Source organism: Bos grunniens, chromosome 4 (assembly GCF_055505025.1).
Source record: "Bos grunniens cultivar Pamir isolate PY7600 chromosome 4, Bosgru_T2T1.0, whole genome shotgun sequence".
Taxonomy (NCBI): Eukaryota; Metazoa; Chordata; class Mammalia; order Artiodactyla; family Bovidae; genus Bos; species Bos grunniens.
The window spans coordinates 32,417,397-32,437,527 of NC_141168.1; the positions used below are offsets into that span (position 1 = coordinate 32,417,397).

General features: G+C 37.2%; 1 protein-coding gene across 5 annotated transcripts in view; it reads left to right on the plus strand.

Moving 5' to 3' along the window:
- The window catches only part of IQUB (IQ motif and ubiquitin domain containing), a 79,178-nt gene that overhangs the window by 46,452 nt on the left and 12,595 nt on the right, over nucleotides 1-20,131 (plus strand). For 3 of the 5 annotated variants that reach the window (XM_086395821.1, XM_086395818.1, XM_086395823.1), the window contains 2 exons: nucleotides 10,056-10,226; nucleotides 14,952-15,128. In XM_086395821.1, the coding sequence (XP_086251947.1) occupies nucleotides 10,056-10,226; nucleotides 14,952-15,128 (348 nt within the window). The remainder of the gene's footprint in view (nucleotides 1-10,055; nucleotides 10,227-14,951; nucleotides 15,129-20,131) is intronic. The other 2 variants (XM_086395819.1, XM_086395820.1) reach the window with 1 other exon arrangement.

The window sequence follows — 20,131 nt, forward strand, 5'->3', positions numbered from 1 at the left end:
TCAAGTCCATCGAGTCAGTGATGCCATCCAGCCATCTCATCCTCTGTCGTCCCCTTCTCCTCCTGCCCCCAATCCCTCCCAGCATCAGGGTCTTTTCCAATGAGTCAACTCTTCACATGAGGTAGCCAAAGTATTGGAGTTTCAGCTTTAGCATCAGTTCTTCCAGTGAACACCCAGGACTGATCTCTTTTAGGATGGACTGGTTGGATCTCCTTGCAGTCCATTGAACTCTCAAGAGTCTTCTCCAACACCACAGTTCCAAAGCATCAATTCTTTGGCGCTCAGCTTTCTTCATAGTCCAACTCTAACATCCATACATGACCACTGGAAAAACCATAGCCTTGACTAGATGGACCTTTGTTGGCAAAGTAATGTCTCTGCTTTTGAATATGTATCTAAGTTGGTCATAACTTTCCTTCCAAGGAGTAAGCGTCCTTTTTAGGAGCTTGCAAATCATGTACTAAATTGCCTACTCTCTTGCTCCTTGGATGTCCCACAGTACAACTCAAGCTGACATGTCAACCCCTACTTCATCTCGTCTTACCGTTCCTTGTCCCCTCACCTCCAAACTGAGGCTCCTATTCTGTAGCACTCACATAGTTTATCTCCATGAATGTTTCACCATGCACTTAAGTTGCTTCAGGCAGAAACCTGGGCATTATTCTTGATGTCCTACTTAGCCACCATCCTCTCTGTTCTATTAGTTTAATCGCTGCCTCAATTCTTTACTTCTTCCTTACAAACTGCATACCACTGCCTACAGGGAGGTGGCTCTGCCATGACACATTGAGGACCTTGCATGTCTTCAAATAGGCCATATAGGCAGAGACTTGAACCGCAGCTAACGTGAGTCTTAGTGGAATGCCTTGTGCTCCTCTGGAACTCTAGAGGGTGGGAAGCTTCTGAGATGTTATGGAGCACCTCGGCTTTCCTGCTTCCCTCTGTCTCCCTAGGAGGCTGTCATGAGAAGGTCTCACCTTGGCTGTGAGAGCTGGACACTGATTTAATTGGATCTGGGTTTCCTTCCCATCTGGATTCCTTTATGTCCCCAAATGAGGCTTTCAACATCCAGGTTCACTTCTTAATTCCCTCCCCGATCCTCCATATTGCCGCCATAGGGACCTCATCCCACACAGCTCTCCCCTGCCCTCCGGGAACAAGGACTTTTATAATCCATTCTTGGCACACTTGACCCATCCCATCATCCCTGCTCACGCACCACAGCCAGACTGTTCCAGTTACACTCAGTTGCACATTCACGAAAAAACTGCGTGCTCTCAGTGCTTTTGCTTCTTCTATGGGCTCTGCATGTAGCATCCTTTCCTTCCTTCCTCAGTAACCAGCTACTCACCCTTCAAAACAAGCTCAGATACCCCTTCTTCCAAAAAGGACTACTGACCCTCCTCCTTTAGCCTGTACTGTATACCTTCATGGGCTTCCCCAGTGGCGCTAGTGGTGACAAATCCATCTGCCAATGCAGCAGACATAAGAGACACATGTTCTGTCCTGGGGGTTGGGAAGATGCCCTGGAGAAGGAAATGACAACCCACTCCAGTATTCTTGCCTGGAGAATCCCATGGACAGAGGAGCCCGGCAGGCTACAACCATAGAGTTGCAAAGAGTCAGGTATGACTGAAGCGACTTAGCACACTTGCATGCATATACCTTCATAAGACTTGGTTTCACTTCTGTCTTAGTGCATAGTGGTCAGTTTTATCGTCAGGATTATGTCTGAATCCTCCTGGATCTGAGCTTCTTAAGGCAAGAGCTATCTTTATCTCCATATCCTCATATCCTTGCTCAGTGCTCATCACAGAGTATCAATAAGTGCTTGTGGAGGAAGGTAGGGAGGAAAAATAAGGAACAGAAATAATCCTTTTGTAATTTTATATTTCAGGTACTATAAGAAAATACACAATGTAGATGCTATCGTTTCAAATGCTTAAATATCTTCATTCTAGAAACGATGAATCCTACTGTATGGAAGCCATAATATTCACACTTCTGCTGAGTCATATTTTGAACTAAACATAATTCCTTTTGGCACGTTGCTTTTGTTGAAACCAACTTCATCACTGGGCACTGTGTTCCTTATGTATCTGATTGTTAACTGTAAGAAGACAGCATGAAACCAGGGCTCAAGAAGGAGCTGGAGGCCTCTGAAGTGCCAGTGGACTGGGAAGAGGGTGACACTTACCTGCCTTGTTTAAGACTGACCCTTGTGCAGGATTTCCTGCTTGTGCTTTATCTGCTGCTTTGTTTCCTTTCAGTTCAGTTCAGTTCAGTCACTCAGTCGTGTCTGACTCTTTGCGACCCCATGAATCACAGCACACCAGGCCTCCCTGTCCATCACCAACTCCTGGAGTTTACTCAAACTCATGTCCATCGAGTCGGTGATGCCATCCAGCCATCTCATCCTCTGTCGTCCCCTTCTCCTCCTGCCCCTAATCCTTCCCAGCATCAGGGTCTTCCAATGAGTCAACTCTTCACATGAGGTGGCCAGAGTATTGGAGTTTCAGCTTTAGCATCAGTCCTTCCAATGAACACCCAGGACTTATCTCCTTTAGGATGGACTGGTTGGATCTCCTTGCAGTCCAAGGGACTCTCAAGAGTCTTCTCCAACACCACAGTTCAAAAGCATCAATTCTTCGGCGCTCAGCCTTCTTCACAGTTCAACTCTCACATCCATACATGACCACTGGAAAAACCATAACCTTGACTAGACGAAACTTTGTTGGCAAAGTAATGTCTCTGCTTTTGAATATGCTATCTAGGTTGGTCATAACTTTCCTTCCAAGCAGTAAGCGTCTTTTAATTTCATGGCTGCACTCACCATCTGCAGTGATTTTGGAGCCCCCCAAAATAAAGTCTGACACTGTTTCCACTGTTTCCCCATCTATTTCCCATGAAGTGATGGGACCAGATGCCATGATCTTCGTTTTCTGAATGTTGAGCTTTAAGCCAACTTTTTCACTCTCCTTTTTCACTTTCATCAAGAGGCTTTTGAGTTTCTCTTCACTTTCTGCCATAAGGGTGGTGTCATCTGCATATCTGAGGTTATTGATGTTTCTCCCGGCAATCTTGATTCCAGCTTGTGCTTCCTCCAACCCAGCATTTCTCATGAAGTACTCTGCATAGAAGTTAAATAAGCAGAGTGACAATATACAGCCTTGACATACTCCTTTTCCTATTTGGAACCAGTCTGTTGTTCCATGTCCAGTTCTACCTGTTGCTTCCTGACCTGCATATAGGTTTCTCAAGAGGCAGGTCAGGTGGTGTGGTATTCCCATCTCTTTCAGAATTTTCCACAGTTGATTGTGATCCACACAGTCAAAGGCTTTGGCATAGTCAATAAAGCGGAAATAGATGTTTTTCTGGAACTCTCTTGCTTTTTCAATGATCCAGCAGATGTTGGCACTTTGATCTCTGGTTCCTCTGCCTTTTCTAAAGCCAGCTTCAACATCTGGAAGTTCACGGTTCACATATTGCTGAAGCCTGGCTTGGAGAATTTTGAGCATTACTTTACTGGCATATGAGATGAGTGCAATTGTACGGTAGTTTGAGCATTCTTTGGCATTGCCTTTCTTTGTGACTGTAATGAAAACTGACCTTTTCCAGTCCTGTGGCCACTGCTGAGTTTTCCAAATGTGCTGGTATATTGAGTGCAGCACTTTCACAGCATCATCTTTCAGGATTTGGAATAGCTCAAGTGGAATTCCATCACCTCCACTAGCTTTGTTCGTAGTGATGCTTTCTAAGGCCCACTTGACTTCACATTCCAGGATGTCTGGCTCTTGGTGAGTGATCACACCATCATGATTATCTGGGTCATGAAGATCTTATTTGTACAATTCTTCTGTGTATTCTTGCCACCTCTTCTTAGTATCGTCTGCTTCTGTTAGGTCCATAGCATTTCTGTCCTTTATCGAGCCCATCTTTGCATGAAATGTTCCCTTGGCATCTCTAATTTTCTTGAAGAGATCTGTAGTCTTTCCCATTTTGTTGTTTTCCTCTATTTCTTTGCATTGATTGCTGAGGAAGGCTTTCTTATCTCTCCTTGCTATTCTTTGGAACTCTGCATTCAAATGGGAATATCTTTCCTTTTCTCCTTTGCTTTTCGCTTCTCTTCTTTTCACAGCTATTTGTAAGGCCTCCCCAGGCAGCCATTTTTCTTTTTTGCATTTCTTTTCCATGGGGATGGTCTTGATCTCTGTCTCCTGTACAATGTCACAAACTTCCATCCATAGTTCATCAGGCAGTCTGTCTATCAGATCTAGTCCCTTAAATCTATTTCTCACTTCCACTGTATTATCATGAGGGATTTGATTTAGGTCATACCTGAATGGTCTAGTGGTTTTCCCTACTTTCTTCAATTTAAGTCTGAATTTGGCAACAAGGAGTTCATGATCTGAGCTTCTGGAGCCAGTTGATGATGGTTACTCCTGTTGTCAAGTATAGCTAAGAAATTCTTTAAATTTCTCCAAAAAAAATGAGATGGGGACATTTTGTTCATGAGAATTCCTGTGAAGAAGAAGTTATTTTGTTGTCGTTTGTTTTGTTTTGTTTTGGTTTGGTAAATATGTTGATTAGTTTAGGCGTAACATCTGAGACCCTCAATGATCCTGAGTATAGGAAGAATTGCCAGATAATTGTGCCAGAAACATGCAGGTCTTTGAGTGTTGCTGGAGAGATAGGAAGGGGAGAACACAGTTAGAAGTCAGTGGGGCACAGTGTGCCTACTGTAATTTCATTAATTATATCACTAACAGAAGTATTTAGTGCAAGAGGATTCTTTTTTTTTTTAATGTAAGAGGAAAAGGAACAAGAGAAATGACTAGGCCTTAACATCCAGACTGATTCAGGGCAACACACAAAGGTGCAAGATCAGAAGATTGCAAAAAGGATTAAAAAGTTGGCCACAAGAACTTGTAGAAATCACAAAAAAGGTTTTTTGTGGGTTGGAGGTTTTAGAATTGGGGTCCTGAACCTATGGTTACCCCAGCTGATAAACCACTTAATCTCACCAATCTCCAGGCTAAGACTCAGAAGAAATGGACGTTTTAGCTGATACAAGAGAATTTTGCCTCGTTTTGACCAAAATGTTACACAGGGCAAGAGGAACACAACCATGGACTGGAGCAACTACACTTGAAGTCAGTCCTCATTCGATGAGATAACATAATTCATCCATTCTCTAAAAATACTGACTAATGGTAGCTTTTGGCCCGCTTTTAACCTCCTATAGTAAACTGTGAAATCTTTGTTATTTCTGGAATGTTTTTGTGTTAAATGTTAAATTTAACACAAAATTAATTTAAATTACCTTTTTGTATATGGTGCCGTAATGAACATCGTAGAAAACAGTTAAGGTAGATTTTATAGTTAGTCCTTTGTTATAAATTCTAATACCAGTTCTCTTCCTTTTCATGCCTGTCTGTCTCTTCCCACCCAACCCTACCCATGCCTGGCAATGTCTCTAATAAGTATTCAGGAGGTGTCAGCACTGATTTCATAAAATTTGAAGTAACTTATTCTATAGGTTTTTTTGATTGCTAAGAAAAAAGTAGTTTGAATTCATCCTTAAGGCTAGACCATTTTGAAATGTGAATACTCACAACCAGGGCCATGATGTGGATTTTAAGATCCACACTTAGTGCCATGACATATGGATATATAAAGAGAATATTTACTTTCCTATAATTTGGAAATAACTTTGGAAAATAAAATTTCATGGTTTGGTTGTAGTTTAATTTCAATGTGTCTAAGTGTTATATAGTATATTGAATTAATAGTTATATTTTGTCAAGGACACAGAATTTCTCTTGAGTAATGAATGACTGTTGTTTGGAATTAGTCCAATAAAAGCACTGAACTAATCAGTTATTAGGGGTTCTATACTAAGCCTATATTCTCCATGAAAGGGTTAATCTATTTAGCCCTTTAAGATTTTTGAAACATTATTTGAACAGTCTACTTTTATCCTATCAAACATTGACAGCCACAGGTTGTCAAATGTTAAAAACTCACAAATTGACAGAGGTGAAGAAATTCAGGTCAGAAATTTTAAAGAAAAATCATCAACCAGTTTCTGATATATCTTGGGTGCTGCTTATCCAAACTGTGTAAAGAGACAATTTGAATTTGAATTTCTGCAAGAGGTTTTCCCTGGGGTCAAGGCCATTTATTTCTTTGAATCTCTTTGATTCACATACCGTGTCTCACAATCACAAGCTAAAAAGCTGAGGTCTGTGTTAGCTGTGTCATTTAGTTTTGTTTTTCTCCTTACTCAGGTGGCCAGCAGCTAATGGGATGGAAAAATGCAACCCACTCTTGCCTCTCTCTCAGCACCACAGTACACAGGGGTGTCCTCTGTGGATGAACAAAATCCCTTGGCTGTGTAAAAGCAAAGTTGATCACTACCCAGTAGCTCTGGGGGTTAGTGTTATTCTTAATGTGTGCCCTGAGGGACTAGAGTATTAATTTAGGGAAAAGTAAAGGCCTCCTCTCATAGTGTAGCCATTTCTTCTCTTTGGTGGAAGCTTGCTGCTCTCAGGGTTTTTGTTATCTCACCGCCTGCCCATCCTCAAAGTGTGTCTTCCTGCTGTTCTTCCGTTTCTCTCCTCCAGAATCTATGCTGTCTCATCTGTTGGCACCTAAATGGAATTTATTATGTTCTTGTTTTCTGAAGCAATTTAAGAACATGACTATTGTACATCTGTTATTACAGCCACAGCATTCAAAGGAAGAAAAAAATAGAAAAGAGAAGTAAGCAAAGTTGACATTTTCCTGCATCAGAGTAATAAAAAAAATACCTTAAAGACTGAAATCAAAAAAGCTTAGACTTGAAGACCATATTATCCGTGTTGACAGTAATATATCCAAGTAGCAAAACAACTTTGCCAAACAGATTTTTTTTTTTTTTTTAAACATCTTTTCAGTGTTGACACTAGGGAACTCAAACTTTGAATCTAGGACTCTTTGATTGTATCACTCAGTTTACTTTTAATCTGGCTAATTCTTAGTTATTCTTCAGTTTTATCTTAGATATTCTTTTCTTTTCACCAGTTAAGTGCTTCATGTCACCTTGAAGTTACCTGTTTACCTGCATCAGAAGTATAATCAACTTTTATTTCAATTATTTTGAAATTTTTCTATGCCCTTAGACTGGAGTTCATGAAATTGGGATTTATCTACTTGCTACCTAGTACATGGAACGATATACAGTAAACACAGTAAATATTTCTTGAATGAATGAATATTGTAGGCCCTGTGAAATACATACAACTACATAAGAAATTGATTTCTTATACTCTGTAAGGAGAAATAGAATTAGCAAGCAAAATAATTATAGAACTATTTGGACCCAAATTGCATTTCCCAGAGTTATTGAAATATAGATACTGCATATTCTGTGTGTGTGTTTGTGTGTTTGTTTTTAACAAATACAATAAAACTTTGGGTAGTAGTGATTTCAGTGGTTTAAAAATTGAAGGGTAGAAAGGATTTGATGTTGAATATATTTGGAAAAAATACAAGGTATTACTATATTGTAGTATCTTAAATGGGACCAAAAACTTGGAGGAAAGGTAGAATTAAATCAACACCACAGCTGAGAAGAACCACAATAGAGTAGATGAACTAAGCATTTCATTAAAAGGTTATTGTACTTGGATTATTACAAATGAAATAACTTATCAGCCTGCAGAGCTGAAGGTATTGTTCACATTTCTGGAAGAAAAGAAAAGAAATTACATTTAATAGCATTTCCCTGAGGAAAACTGCAGATTAAGGCTTTAGACTTTAGAAGATTGCTATATGAAATGTAGCCTAAGATTGCTTATTCCTTAGAAGTTTCAAAAAGAGCTTTGCAATAAATATTACATTTCAATAACACTCTGAGATCTACCCCAAACAAGAGTATATCCATGAAAACAATATATTTTAAAATTTCCAAGTGATAATAATTAAATCATAAAATATTTTTATTGAGCTATTTCCCTCTTATAATCTTAATAAATCTTATTAATTCTATCAGTCTGATAATTAACTTTACACTATTTAATATTATATTTACGCTCTAAAAATAGAAATTAATCAGAGAGCTGCAGCTTTTCATTTGCTAGATTAAAACTAGAACTGAGGATCTAAAGTTTCTAATGAAGATTCCTAGCTCTGTGCAACATCCACTTTATCTTTGATCAGAAAATGATGCCATTCATTGAAACATGTAAAATATCATGTATGAAACGAGATGCCAGTCCAGGTTCAATGCACGATACTGGATGCTTGGAGCTAGTGCACTGGGACGACCCAGAGGGATGGTATGGGGAGGGAGGAGGGAGGAGGGTTCAGGATGGGGAGCACATGTATACCTGTGATGGATTCATTTTGATATTTGGCAAAACTAATACAATTATGTAAAGTTTAAAAATAAAATAAAATTAAAAAATAAATAAAGAATTAAAAAAAAAAAAGAAAATGATGCCATTACTTTGAAAACATATGAAATACATTTGTTGTTAAATAGTAGTTTGGTAGTTTTCAGTATAACTGAGATAATATGAAATGTACAAAAAAAGGTAAATTGAGGCTGTAACTAAGAGTTCCTCATACTGTTGTCATACTAAATAAATATAGGCTTGTATAGTTTCTCTATCTGGCTATTCTACATTCCTGATGATTTGTTCCAATATGTGGGCTTCTCTTTAAGCTTTAAACTGTATCAAATTTGAGATTGAAATGATTGCAAGTATGGCATAAATTGAACTACAGGTCTCCCAAGCCTCAAATTATCAGTCTACAAAAAATACAGCATTGAATGGTTAGAAGACCTGATCAACGTAGTCACCTTTTTTGATAAATTATAATCAGGGAAAGAAACTCAGCAGCTTTATACCTTAAAGTAGAAGAGTCACTGAGTTTTCACTGTGCTCTTTCTAGGTCAACTAATCTTCTCTTAAAGTTCTGGTAGTCTTGGCAGGAGGGAACAATAGCACTGGCAAACATAGTCTTTAAATATTCTGTTGGTGTCCTGAGTCAGCTAGGACTCACTATTTCCTGTCTCTGAATTCTTAGAGTGGGACTCCCTATACTGGCTTCAGGACAAATTAACTCCATCTTTGACCCTCAGTTCAGGAGGTGGGCTAGGTTGAGATGCACCAAGCCAGATCTGGAAATAGAAAGTGAGAATCTTACTGATCATCAGGAAGGCAGGGGCCAAAGCACTGCTAAGATAGCTAAATACAGATGTTTTACTGTGGACATCTGCTTTGTAAAGAGCTGTGAACTTGTTATGGATTTATTTTTATGGGAAACAGAACTATAACTGAGTTCCATTTCACTATAGTTGTAGGTCTGACACATTGAGGATTGTAACAATTGTTCCACAAAGGTTTTTCTCAATTGTTGAGGCACATTCATCCAATTCAATATAATTGAACCAAGTAGATTATCTTTTTAGCATTCTAAATAGCATGTTTTTCCCAGGGGGCTAATGAGTTATTTCACAAATCCATCAAACTAACCATCATACTTTGTTGTTGTTTAGTCACTCAGTTGCGTCCAACCCTTTTGCAACTCTATGGACTGTAGTCCACCAGGCTGCTCCATCTATGGCATTTCCTAGGCATGAGTACTAGTGTGGGTTGCCATTGCCTCCTCCAGGGCATCTTCCAGACCCAGGGATCAAACCTGAGCCTCCTGTGTCTCCTACGTTAGCAGGCGGATTCTTTAGCACTGAGCTACCAAGGAAACCCAGCGATCATACTAGTTAGTACAAATTAGTAGCAAATTCTGAATCTTGAGAAAATATTTGCACTTCTGTAGACTGAAGCTCTCTCATATTTTTTCCCCTAAATTGTTTTACTTTCCCGTGGTCTACAAATTCTTTAATTAATTTTCTAATTAGAGCCGACTTAGTGACTGAACAACAAAGTTTTAGTGATATTTTTAATCATAAATCACCCAATAATAAGGTTAACTTACAGTAGACATAATAAAATTATTTTTGAAACTTTAATTAACTGATAGTTATAAACATAATATTATTTTTTAAGTGTTCAGCTCCAAAGACATGGAGAAGATTTGATGGCAAAATAATTGACATGGATACACAATTTACCATCAGAGCCAGAGAGCTGCAAAACATCTATAACTGCATCATGCTGAAGAATGTCTCTCAAGATGAAAGGCTGGATGTACTCTTAACGCTTAAACATACAGTAAAGGTACATTAACTTTCTCTTAGGTTTTGGGTGTCACATCATCAGTAAAAATATTGAATACTAAAATAAATAAGATGTTTTTTATTAAGTAATTATAAAGATAATACATTATTAATTTTATTTTGTCAACAATATATCATTTGGGTACAATTTGGGGAGGATATAGTTTATGCATTAGTATTTATCTAAAAGTTCTCAAACTATGTATTATGGTACATACTAATGTAAATATCACACAGTGAATAGTCTAAATATAAATGTCTCTCTAATGAATGCAGATATATATAACATGAGATTAATACTCAATAAAACAGAAATTATTGTCTATATATTTTGACACGTGATGAAAATTTTATTTTTATCCATTTTAAAGCAGCATTTGTATAAGTATTTTTATTTCTTTTTCCTTATCAGTTATTGACTTAAGGCACATTAAGTAGTTGAGTAAATGGTTCTGATTGGAAGGTCAGTCTCCATAGTTCTTTCACATTACTGCCCATCTTGAAAGCAAAGGCATGAACTCAAGTAGGTATTGGCTGCCTTTTCAGAGATGTGTGTCTCGTAACTATGTCTTTGAAGTTAGAGATGGTTAGGAAGAGAGGGAGAAGCAGTAGGTTCAGAGGTAGGAAATAAACATGATATCTCTAGAGGGCAATAAAATGACCAGACTGGAAAAAAGAGAGTTCTGGTAGGGAGTACAGTAGAAATCCTCTTACCTGATGTAATTAGGACCATTAGCTGGTTAATTAAAAGAGTCAAAGGATAGACTCATAAAAGATAAGTTGTGCATATCTTAATACATTTAACCTAACATAACCACACACACATTTACTGAATGATATTTGATGAGGGATCAAGGCCTTTAAGCATAACTTGAATTCTGATTCTATTTATTGTGGCTGTACAACCTTAGATAAGTTATTGAATATTTCTGAAACTATTGTTATCTGTAAAATTAGTTGCTTTGAGGATATAAATATATACCTGTGTATATACTTCTACATACATCTGTATATACAATATAAAATATATAATTTGTATGTCTCAATATTTACAAATAGGGAGCCCTCAATAAATAAGAGGTATTATTTTGATGACAATGGCTCATACAGACCAGTGAATCTTGAACTTGAATATACATTAGAATCATCTGGACAGCTTGAAAGAGATAAAGAGTTATATAGAGAAATGGGGAGAGAGAATATGAGAATAAATTAATAGGAATGATATCTAGACCCCATTTCAGAAAAGGTCAATCAGATCCTCAAGTGTGATAGCAATGTTAAGATTTTTTAAAATCATTCCAGGTCATTATAATGTGCTCTCAAAGACCACCAATGCAGATTCTTTTATTAGCCATACCAAGTATGCATTAAAAAAGAAGAACATTATTTTATAATTACTGACTTTACCTTCTGATTCTTGTCTTCAAACTATGTTTCTTGTAGTCCCTCTTGGGAAGTTGGAGCAACTTAATTCTATTTGATTATTTCTAAATACTTCTACTTTAATCACTTAACTCTTATTTGGCCTTTCTTATTCAATCATTTCAAGTATTTTATTTAAAATGATTGTGAATTATATAAATATACAGAAATAAACATGTCAAGTATATATCTGCAAATGTAAAACTACCAACCCTGTTGCCATCCCCCTGGGCCCAAAACAGGACTTTGTCATCATCTTCCTTTCTCTTCATATTTTCAATTTACCTTCTCATCCTCTAAAAATAATTACCATGCTTTCTTTTTCATTTTTTAAAAAAAATGTTGTTTACTTATTTATTTATAGTTGTTCTGGATCTTTGTTGCTACATGTAGGCTTTCTTCAGTTGCGGCAAGCGGGGGATACTCTCTAGTTGAGGTATGCAGGCTTCTCATTACGGTGACTTCTTTTGTTGAGGAACATAGGCTCTAAGTGTGTGGGCGTACTTGCCCTGCAATTTGTGGAATCCGTCTGGACCAAGGATCAAGCCAGTGTCCCCTGCATTGGCAGGCAGATTCTCAACTACTGGACAACCAGAGAAATCCCATACTTACTTTTCATGGTAGTCATTTCCTTGATTTTTCTTCATAGTTACCAAACAGTAGAATGGGAAAGACTAGAGATCTTTTCAAGAAAATTAGAGATACCAAGGGAATATTTCATGCAAAGATGGATACAGTAAAAGACAGAAATAGTATGGACTTAACAGAAGCAGAAGATATTAAGAAGAGGTGGCAAGAATACACAGAAGAACTGTACAAAAAAGGTCTTTATGACCCAGATAATCACAATGGTGTGATCACTCACCTAGAGCCAGACATCCTGGAATGTGAAGTCAAGTGGGCCTTAGAAAGCATCACTACAAACAAAGCTAGTGGAGGTGATGGAATTCCAGTTGAGCTATTTCAAATCCTGAAAGATGATTCTGTGAAAGTGCTGCACACAATATGCCAGCAAATTTGGAAAACTCAGCAGTGGCCACAGGACTGGAAAAGGTCCGTTGTCATTCCAATCCCAAAGAAAGGCAATGCAAAGAATGTTCAAACTACCACACAATTGCACTCATCTCACACACTAGTAAAGTAATGCTCAAAATTCTCCAAGCCAGGCTTCAGCAATACATGAACTGTGAACTTCCAGATATTCAAGCTGGTTTTAGAAAAGGCAGAACCAGAGATCAAATTGCCAACATCTGCTGGATCATTGAAAAAGCAAGAGAGTTCTAGAAAAACATCTATTTCTGCTTTATTGACTATGCCAAAGCCTTTGACTGTGTGGATCACAATCAACTGTGGAAAATTCTGAAAGAGATGGGAATACCACACCACCTGACCTGCCTCTTGAGAAACCTGTATGCAGGTCAGGAAGCAACAGGTAGAACTGGACATGGAACAACAGACTGGTTCCAAATAGGAAAAGGAGTACATCAAGGCTGTATATTGTCACCCTGCTTATTTAACTGATATGCAGAGTACATCAAGAGAAACGCTGGGCTGGAAGAAGCACAAGCTGGAATCAAGATTGCCAGGAGAAACATCAATAACCTCAGATATGCAGATGACACCACCCTTATGGCAGAAAGTGAAGAAGAATTAAAGAGCCTCTTGATGAAAGTGAAAGAGGAGAGTGAAAAAGTTGGCTTAAAGCTCAACATTCAGAAAACTAAGACCATGGCATCCAGTCCCATCACTGCACGGCAAACAGAAGGGGAAACAGTGTCAGACTTTATTTTTTGGGGCTCCAAAATCACTGCAGATGGTGATTGCAGCCATGAAATTAAAAGATGCTTGCTCCTTGGAAGAAAAGCTATGACCAACTTAGACAGCATATTAAGAAGCAGAGACATTACTTTGTCAATAAAGGTCCATCTAGTCAAAGCTGTGGTTTTTCCAGTAGTCATGTATGGATGTGCGAGTTGGACTATAAAGAAAGCTGAGCGCCAAATAATTGATGCTTTTGAACTGTGGTGTTGGAGAAGACTCTTGAGAGTCCCTTGGACTGCAAGGAGATCCAACCAGTCCATCCTAAAGGAGATCAATCCTGGGTGTTCATTGGAAGAACTGATGTTGAAACTGAAACTCCAATACTTTGGCCACCTAATGCGAAGAGCTGACTCATTTGAAAAGACCCTGATGCTGGGAAAGATTGAGGGCAGGAGGAGAAGGGGATGACAGAGGATGAGATGGTTGGATGCCATCACCAACTCAATGGACATGAGTTTGAGTAAAGTCCGGGAGTTGGTAATGGACAGGGAGGCCTGGTGTGCTGTGATTCGTGGGATTGCAAAGAGTCAGACACGACTAGCAACTAAACTGAACTGATACATCTCCAAGTAATATACTGTAGTGTTGCTTATTTTTGAATTTTATTTAAATGCAATGAGACAATAAGTATTATTTTGTGCCTTGCTTCATTTGATAAACATTAATTGGTAAGATTTAAATTTATTATTGTATATAACTCTAGTTAATTCATTTCTAAATATTAGATAATACTTTATTGTATGAACAAAAGTGTTAATCACTCACAGTCACTCAGTTGTGTCTGACTCTTTGTGAACCCATGGACTGTAGTCCATCAGGCTTCTCTGTTCATGGAATTCTCCATGCAGAAAAACTGGAATGGGTAGCCATTCCCTTCTCCGTGCGATCTTCCTGACCTAGGGATTGAACCTCCGTCTCCTGTGTTGTAGTGGATTCTTTACCATCTGAGCCACCTACTTTTTCACTTATTTATGTGATCAATTTATTTATGGATATTTGGTTATTTCTGATTTTGAACTGGTTTGAACAATGACTCCGTGCACATTTCTTTAAAGCACTTTAGTAGAATTGCTGGGTTGTAGATTATGGATATCTTAAATTCCAGTAGATAATGTCAATTTCTTTTCCAAATTAGTGGTATCCATCTATACTTATGGGATTTCCTGGTGGTTCAGCTGATAAAGAATCCACCTGCAATGTGAGAGACCTGGGTTCAATCCCTGGGTTGGAAAGACCCCGTGGAGAAGGGAACAGCTACCCATTCCAGTATTCTGGCCTGGAGAATTCCATGGAGTATCCATGGGGTTGCAAAGAGTTGGACATGATTGAGTGACTTTCACTTTCACTTTCATCTATACTCACATTAGCAATGGTTCATTACTTTTGGAATCTAGATTTAGCTTGTTTGGGTGATAACTTTAAAAGCTAACTTGATGATATTTAATGTTCTATACAAAATATGTGTGTGTATTTTACACAGGAACATGAATGTAAACTGACTCAGGAAATCCTGGAATTGATTGACAGGGAGGTTGACCTTATGATGAGAGGAGTTAAACATCAGAATCTTGAAGGACTCAGAAAAAGGATCGCAACACTCTTTTTTCATTACATCAAAACACCTCTGTTTAATCCAGAAGTTGCGAGACACCTTAAGGTACTCTACCTTTTTTCCCCCCTGTATTCCTTTATTAGAATTCTATGCTTGGAGGAGCCTGGTGCAGGCTACTGTCCATGGGGTAGCAAAGAGTCGGATATGACTGAGCGACTTCACTTTTCATGCTATAGTAAAATGAGGTATATTCAAATTTTCTTTAGTACTTTACTAGGGGTCCATGTGGAAGATCATCTTATTGATGAAATTTTCTTTGAATGATATTTTTTATGTTGATAAATGAACCATTTAACGTTTTCTGTTTGTATTTCCAACCTTGAATTCTCTCCTACTCTCTGGATCAAGTGTCCAGTTGAATACTGTACTGTATTGAATACCTCACAATCTCTCACACCTTCCAGCTTTTGCACATTCTGTTGCTTCCACCTGGAATGTTGTCCCTGACTTTACCCAGCCAGCTCCTCTTTATTTTTTAGGACTCAGTTCACATGCACTCTTCTTCATTAGGCCTCAGAAAAAGTTAAACTCTTCATTTCTGAGATTCTACATGCACCTTTGTGTTCCTTTATAATACTTACCACATAGTTATAATTATTACTGAAGTGATTCACATAGATATCCTGCAAGAACTTCAAATGTAATATTTGAATTAAATTACTTTTTCCAACTCCAATATGCTTAGCCATCTTTGGAGATTTTTCTTTCTAAAAGCTTTGCCATCTTACTTTGCAAGACTATTTAAAACACCTTTAGTAAATTTTTTGAGGGGCTTGTTAAAGAGTTTGAAATATTAATAATGTTGTTCCAATGATTATTTTTAGAGTAATAATCTCTAATAATTTGAGAAGCTGACCAAACATCTATTTTTCTTAACATAAGCAAAAATCTCAGTAGAATCTTTTAGAAAAAGTAAAATTGTTTGATTTTTATGTTGTTTCTTTTAATGAATTTTTGAAACTTAATTATATTGCAGGAGAACTTTAAAATATAACAAAAGCCCAAGAGAAAAGTTGACCATCAAATTATTTATCATTGTTCTATTTTTCCAAACTACTTTTTAGTCTTCTATGGACTTACACAATTTTCATATGCTTGTGGCAGTATAATAGAATTCAGTGTTCTATACATTCACATAACATTATACCATTTTATTCACTTTTTAAATTTATCTTTGGTAAAATCCAATGTTTTTGATAAGTTTTGACAAATACAGTGTTGTGTAATCAACAGCCAATAGCACAATCAAGATAAAATAGTCTTTTCACCTCCCTGAAATTCCCTCATTATGCTACTTTATAATCAGTCCCCCAGGATGCCTAACCCTTGGTAAACACTGTTCAGCATTTTATTTCTGTAGTTATACCTAACCCTGTCCTATAAATGGAATCATATGATATGTACAAGCATACCATGTTTTATTGCACTTCACTTTATTGAACTTTGCAGTTGCTGTTTTTCTTTCTTCCTTTTTTTAAATAAGTTGAAGATTGTGGCAACCCTTCATTGAGCAAATCTATTGGCACAATTTTTCCAACAGCTTTTGCTCACTTTGTGTCTCTGTGTCACATTTTGGTAATTCTTAGAATGTTTCACACTTTCTCATGTTTATTAAGTTTGTTACAGTGATTTGTGGTTGTTGATCTTTGATGTTGCTATTATAACTGTTTTGGGACATCATAAACTTTGCCCATATAAGACAGCAAATTTAACTGATGTGTGTATTCTGATTGCTCTACCAACTGGTGGTGCTTCCTTCTCTCTTCCTCTTCTCAGTTCAGTTCAGTTGCTCAGTCGTGTCCAATTCTTTGCGACCCCATGAATTGCAGCACACCAGGCCTCCTCCTCAGACAACCCCTATTCCTTGAGACACATTATTGAAATTAGGCAAGTTAATAACCTTAGAAAAGCCTCTAATGGTTTAAGTGAAAAGAAGAGTTGCACACCTCTACCTTTAAATCAAAAGCTGGAAATGGTTAAACTTAATGAGAATAGGCCAAAAGCTAAGCCTCTTGCACCAGTTAGCCAACTTGTGAATGCAAACGACAAGTTCTTGAAGGAAATTAAAAGTGCTACTCCAGTGAACACATGAGTGATAAGAAATTGAAACAGCCCTGTTGCTGGTGTGGAGAGAGTTTGAGTCGTCTGGATAGAAGATCAGACCTACCATAACATTTCCATAAGCCAAAGCCTGGTCCAGAGCAAGGCCCTAATGCTCTTCATTTTCTTGAAGGCTGAGAGAGGTAAGAAAGCTGCAGTAGAAAAGTTTGAAGCTCACAGCAGTTGGTTCATGAGATTTAGGGAAAAGAGCCCTCCATAACATAAACGTAGAAGCAACAAGTTATCCAGAAGATCTTGCCAAGATAATTAATGAAGATGGCTACACTACACAACAGATTTTTAGTACAGATGAAATGGCCTTATACTGGAAGAAGATGATATCTAGGACTTTCATAGCTAGAAAGAAGTCAAATTCCTAACTTCAAAGCCTTAAAGGACAGACTGACTCTCTCAGCTAATGCAGCTGGTGACTTTAAGTTTAAGCCAGTGCTCATTTACTATTCTGAAAATACTAGGGTCCCTTAAGATTTATTACCAAGCTGTTCTGCTTGTGCTCTGTAAATGGAAAAACAAAAGTTTATATAACAGCACATCTTTTTCCAACCATGGTTTAGTTAATGTTAATATTTTAAGCACACTGTTGAGACTTACTGCTCAAAAAAAAAAAAGATTCCATTCAAAACAAAAAGAGAAAAGCAACTAGTAGCATACAAGGAAACTCTTAAGACTATCAGCTGACTTTTCAACAGAAACTTTGCAGGCTGAAAAGGATTGGCATAATATATTCAAAGTGAGAAAAGGGGGGAAAAAAAAAACTACCATCAAGAATATTCTACCTGGCAAGGCTATCATTCAGATTTGAAAGGGAGATAGAGTTTTACTAACAACCAAAGCTTAAATAATTCAGCATCACTAAACCACCTGTACAAGAAATTTTAAAGGACTACTCTAAGCAGAAAAGACTACAGCTAGAAATAAGAAAGTTATGAAAGCAAAGATCTTATTAGTAAAGGCAAACATACAGTAAAGATAGTAGATCAACCACTTAGACAACTAGTAGGAAGGTTAAAAGACAAAAGTAGTAAAATCATCTATCCACAATAAGTAATTAAAGGATACAAAAAACAAAAGATGTAAAATATAATGTCAGAAATATTAAAAATGGCATTGGTGGCTGGTGGAATAAAGATACAGGGATATTAGAACACATTTGAACTTAAGGGAACATCAACTTAAAAATAATATATGTTGTTGTATATTAACCTCATGGTAACCACAAGCCAAAACCTGTAATAGATAAACACACAAAAGAGAAAATCCAAACATGACACTAAAGAAAGTCATCAAATCATAAGAGGAAGAGAACAAAAGAAGAAAGGAGCAACAAAAACAATAATAAAAAACCATAAACCAACCAGAAAACAATAAACAAAATGGTTATAAGTACATCCCTATCAATAATTTCTTTAAATGTAAATGGACTAAATGCTCCAAATAAAAGATATAGAATGGCTGAATGGATAAAAAATATACAAGAGCCATGTATATGTTGCCTACAGGAGACTTTCTTCAGATCTAAAGAAACAGACAGACTGAGAGTGAAGGGATGGAAAAGGGTATTCCATGCAAATGAAAGCAAAAAGAAAACTGGAGTGCATGCTTAGTTGTGCTTATTTGCTCAGTCATGTCTGACTCTTTGTGACTCCATGGACTGTAGCCCGCCAGGCTCCTCTGACCATGGGGATTCTCCAGGCAAGAATACTGGAGTGTGTTGCCATGCCCTCCTCCAAGGGACCTTCCCAACCCAGGGATCAAACCCAGGTCTCCTCCATTGCAGGTGGATTCTTTAATGTCTGAACCACCAGGGAAAAGATAGACTTTAAAACAAAGACTGTGCTAAGACAAAGAAGGACATTACATAATTATAAAGTGATCAATCCAACAAGAAGATAGCAACTGTGAATATATATGTATCAAACCAGGATTAGCTAAATATATAAAGGAAATGCAACAAACATAAAGGAAAAAATTGACAGTAACACAATAATAGTAGGGAATTTTAACACCCCACTTTCATCAATGGACAGATCATTGAAACAGAAAATCAATAAGGAAACAGTGGCCTTAAATGACATTGTAGACCAAATGACTTAATAGATATTGTATATGAAACATCCCCTCCAAAAGCAGTGAAATACACAATCCTTTCAAGTGCTCATGGAACATTCTCCAGTATAGATCTCATGCTAGGCCACAAAACAAGTCTCAATAAATTTAAGAAGACTGAAATCTATCAATCATCTTTTCAAACCGTATAAGAATAGAAATCAGCTACAAGAAAAAAAAAAAACTGCAAAAAACACAAACATTGGGAGGTTAAGCAATGTGCACTAAATGACCAATGGTTCACTGAATAAATCAAACAGAAAATTAAAAAAATACCTGGTGACAAATAAAAATGAAAAGACAATGATCCAAAACTAATGAGATGCAGTAAAAGCAGTTCTAAGAGGACAGTTGATAGTGATACAAACCTACTTCAGGAAATAAGAAAAGAATAAGCCACCTAACATTACACCTATGCAAATTAGAAAAAGAAGAACAAACAAAACACAAAATTAGTAGAAGGAAAGAAATAATACAAATCAGAGCAGAAATAAATAAAATAGAGATTAATAATAAATCTAAGAGCTGGTTCTTTGAAAAGATAAACAAAATTAGACAGACTCATCAAGAAAAATAGAGGTACCAAGTCAATAAAATCAGAAATAAAAAAGGAAATAAAGTTACAACCAACACTACAGAAATACAGAGGATTATAAGAGATTTTACTATGAACAGTTTATACACCAATAAAGTAGACAAACTACAAGAGATAGATAAAATCTTACAAATATACAGTCTCCCAGAATGAATCTGGAAGAAATAGAAATAGTGAACAGACCAATTACCAGTAATGAAATTGAATCAGTAATCAAAAATTCCCA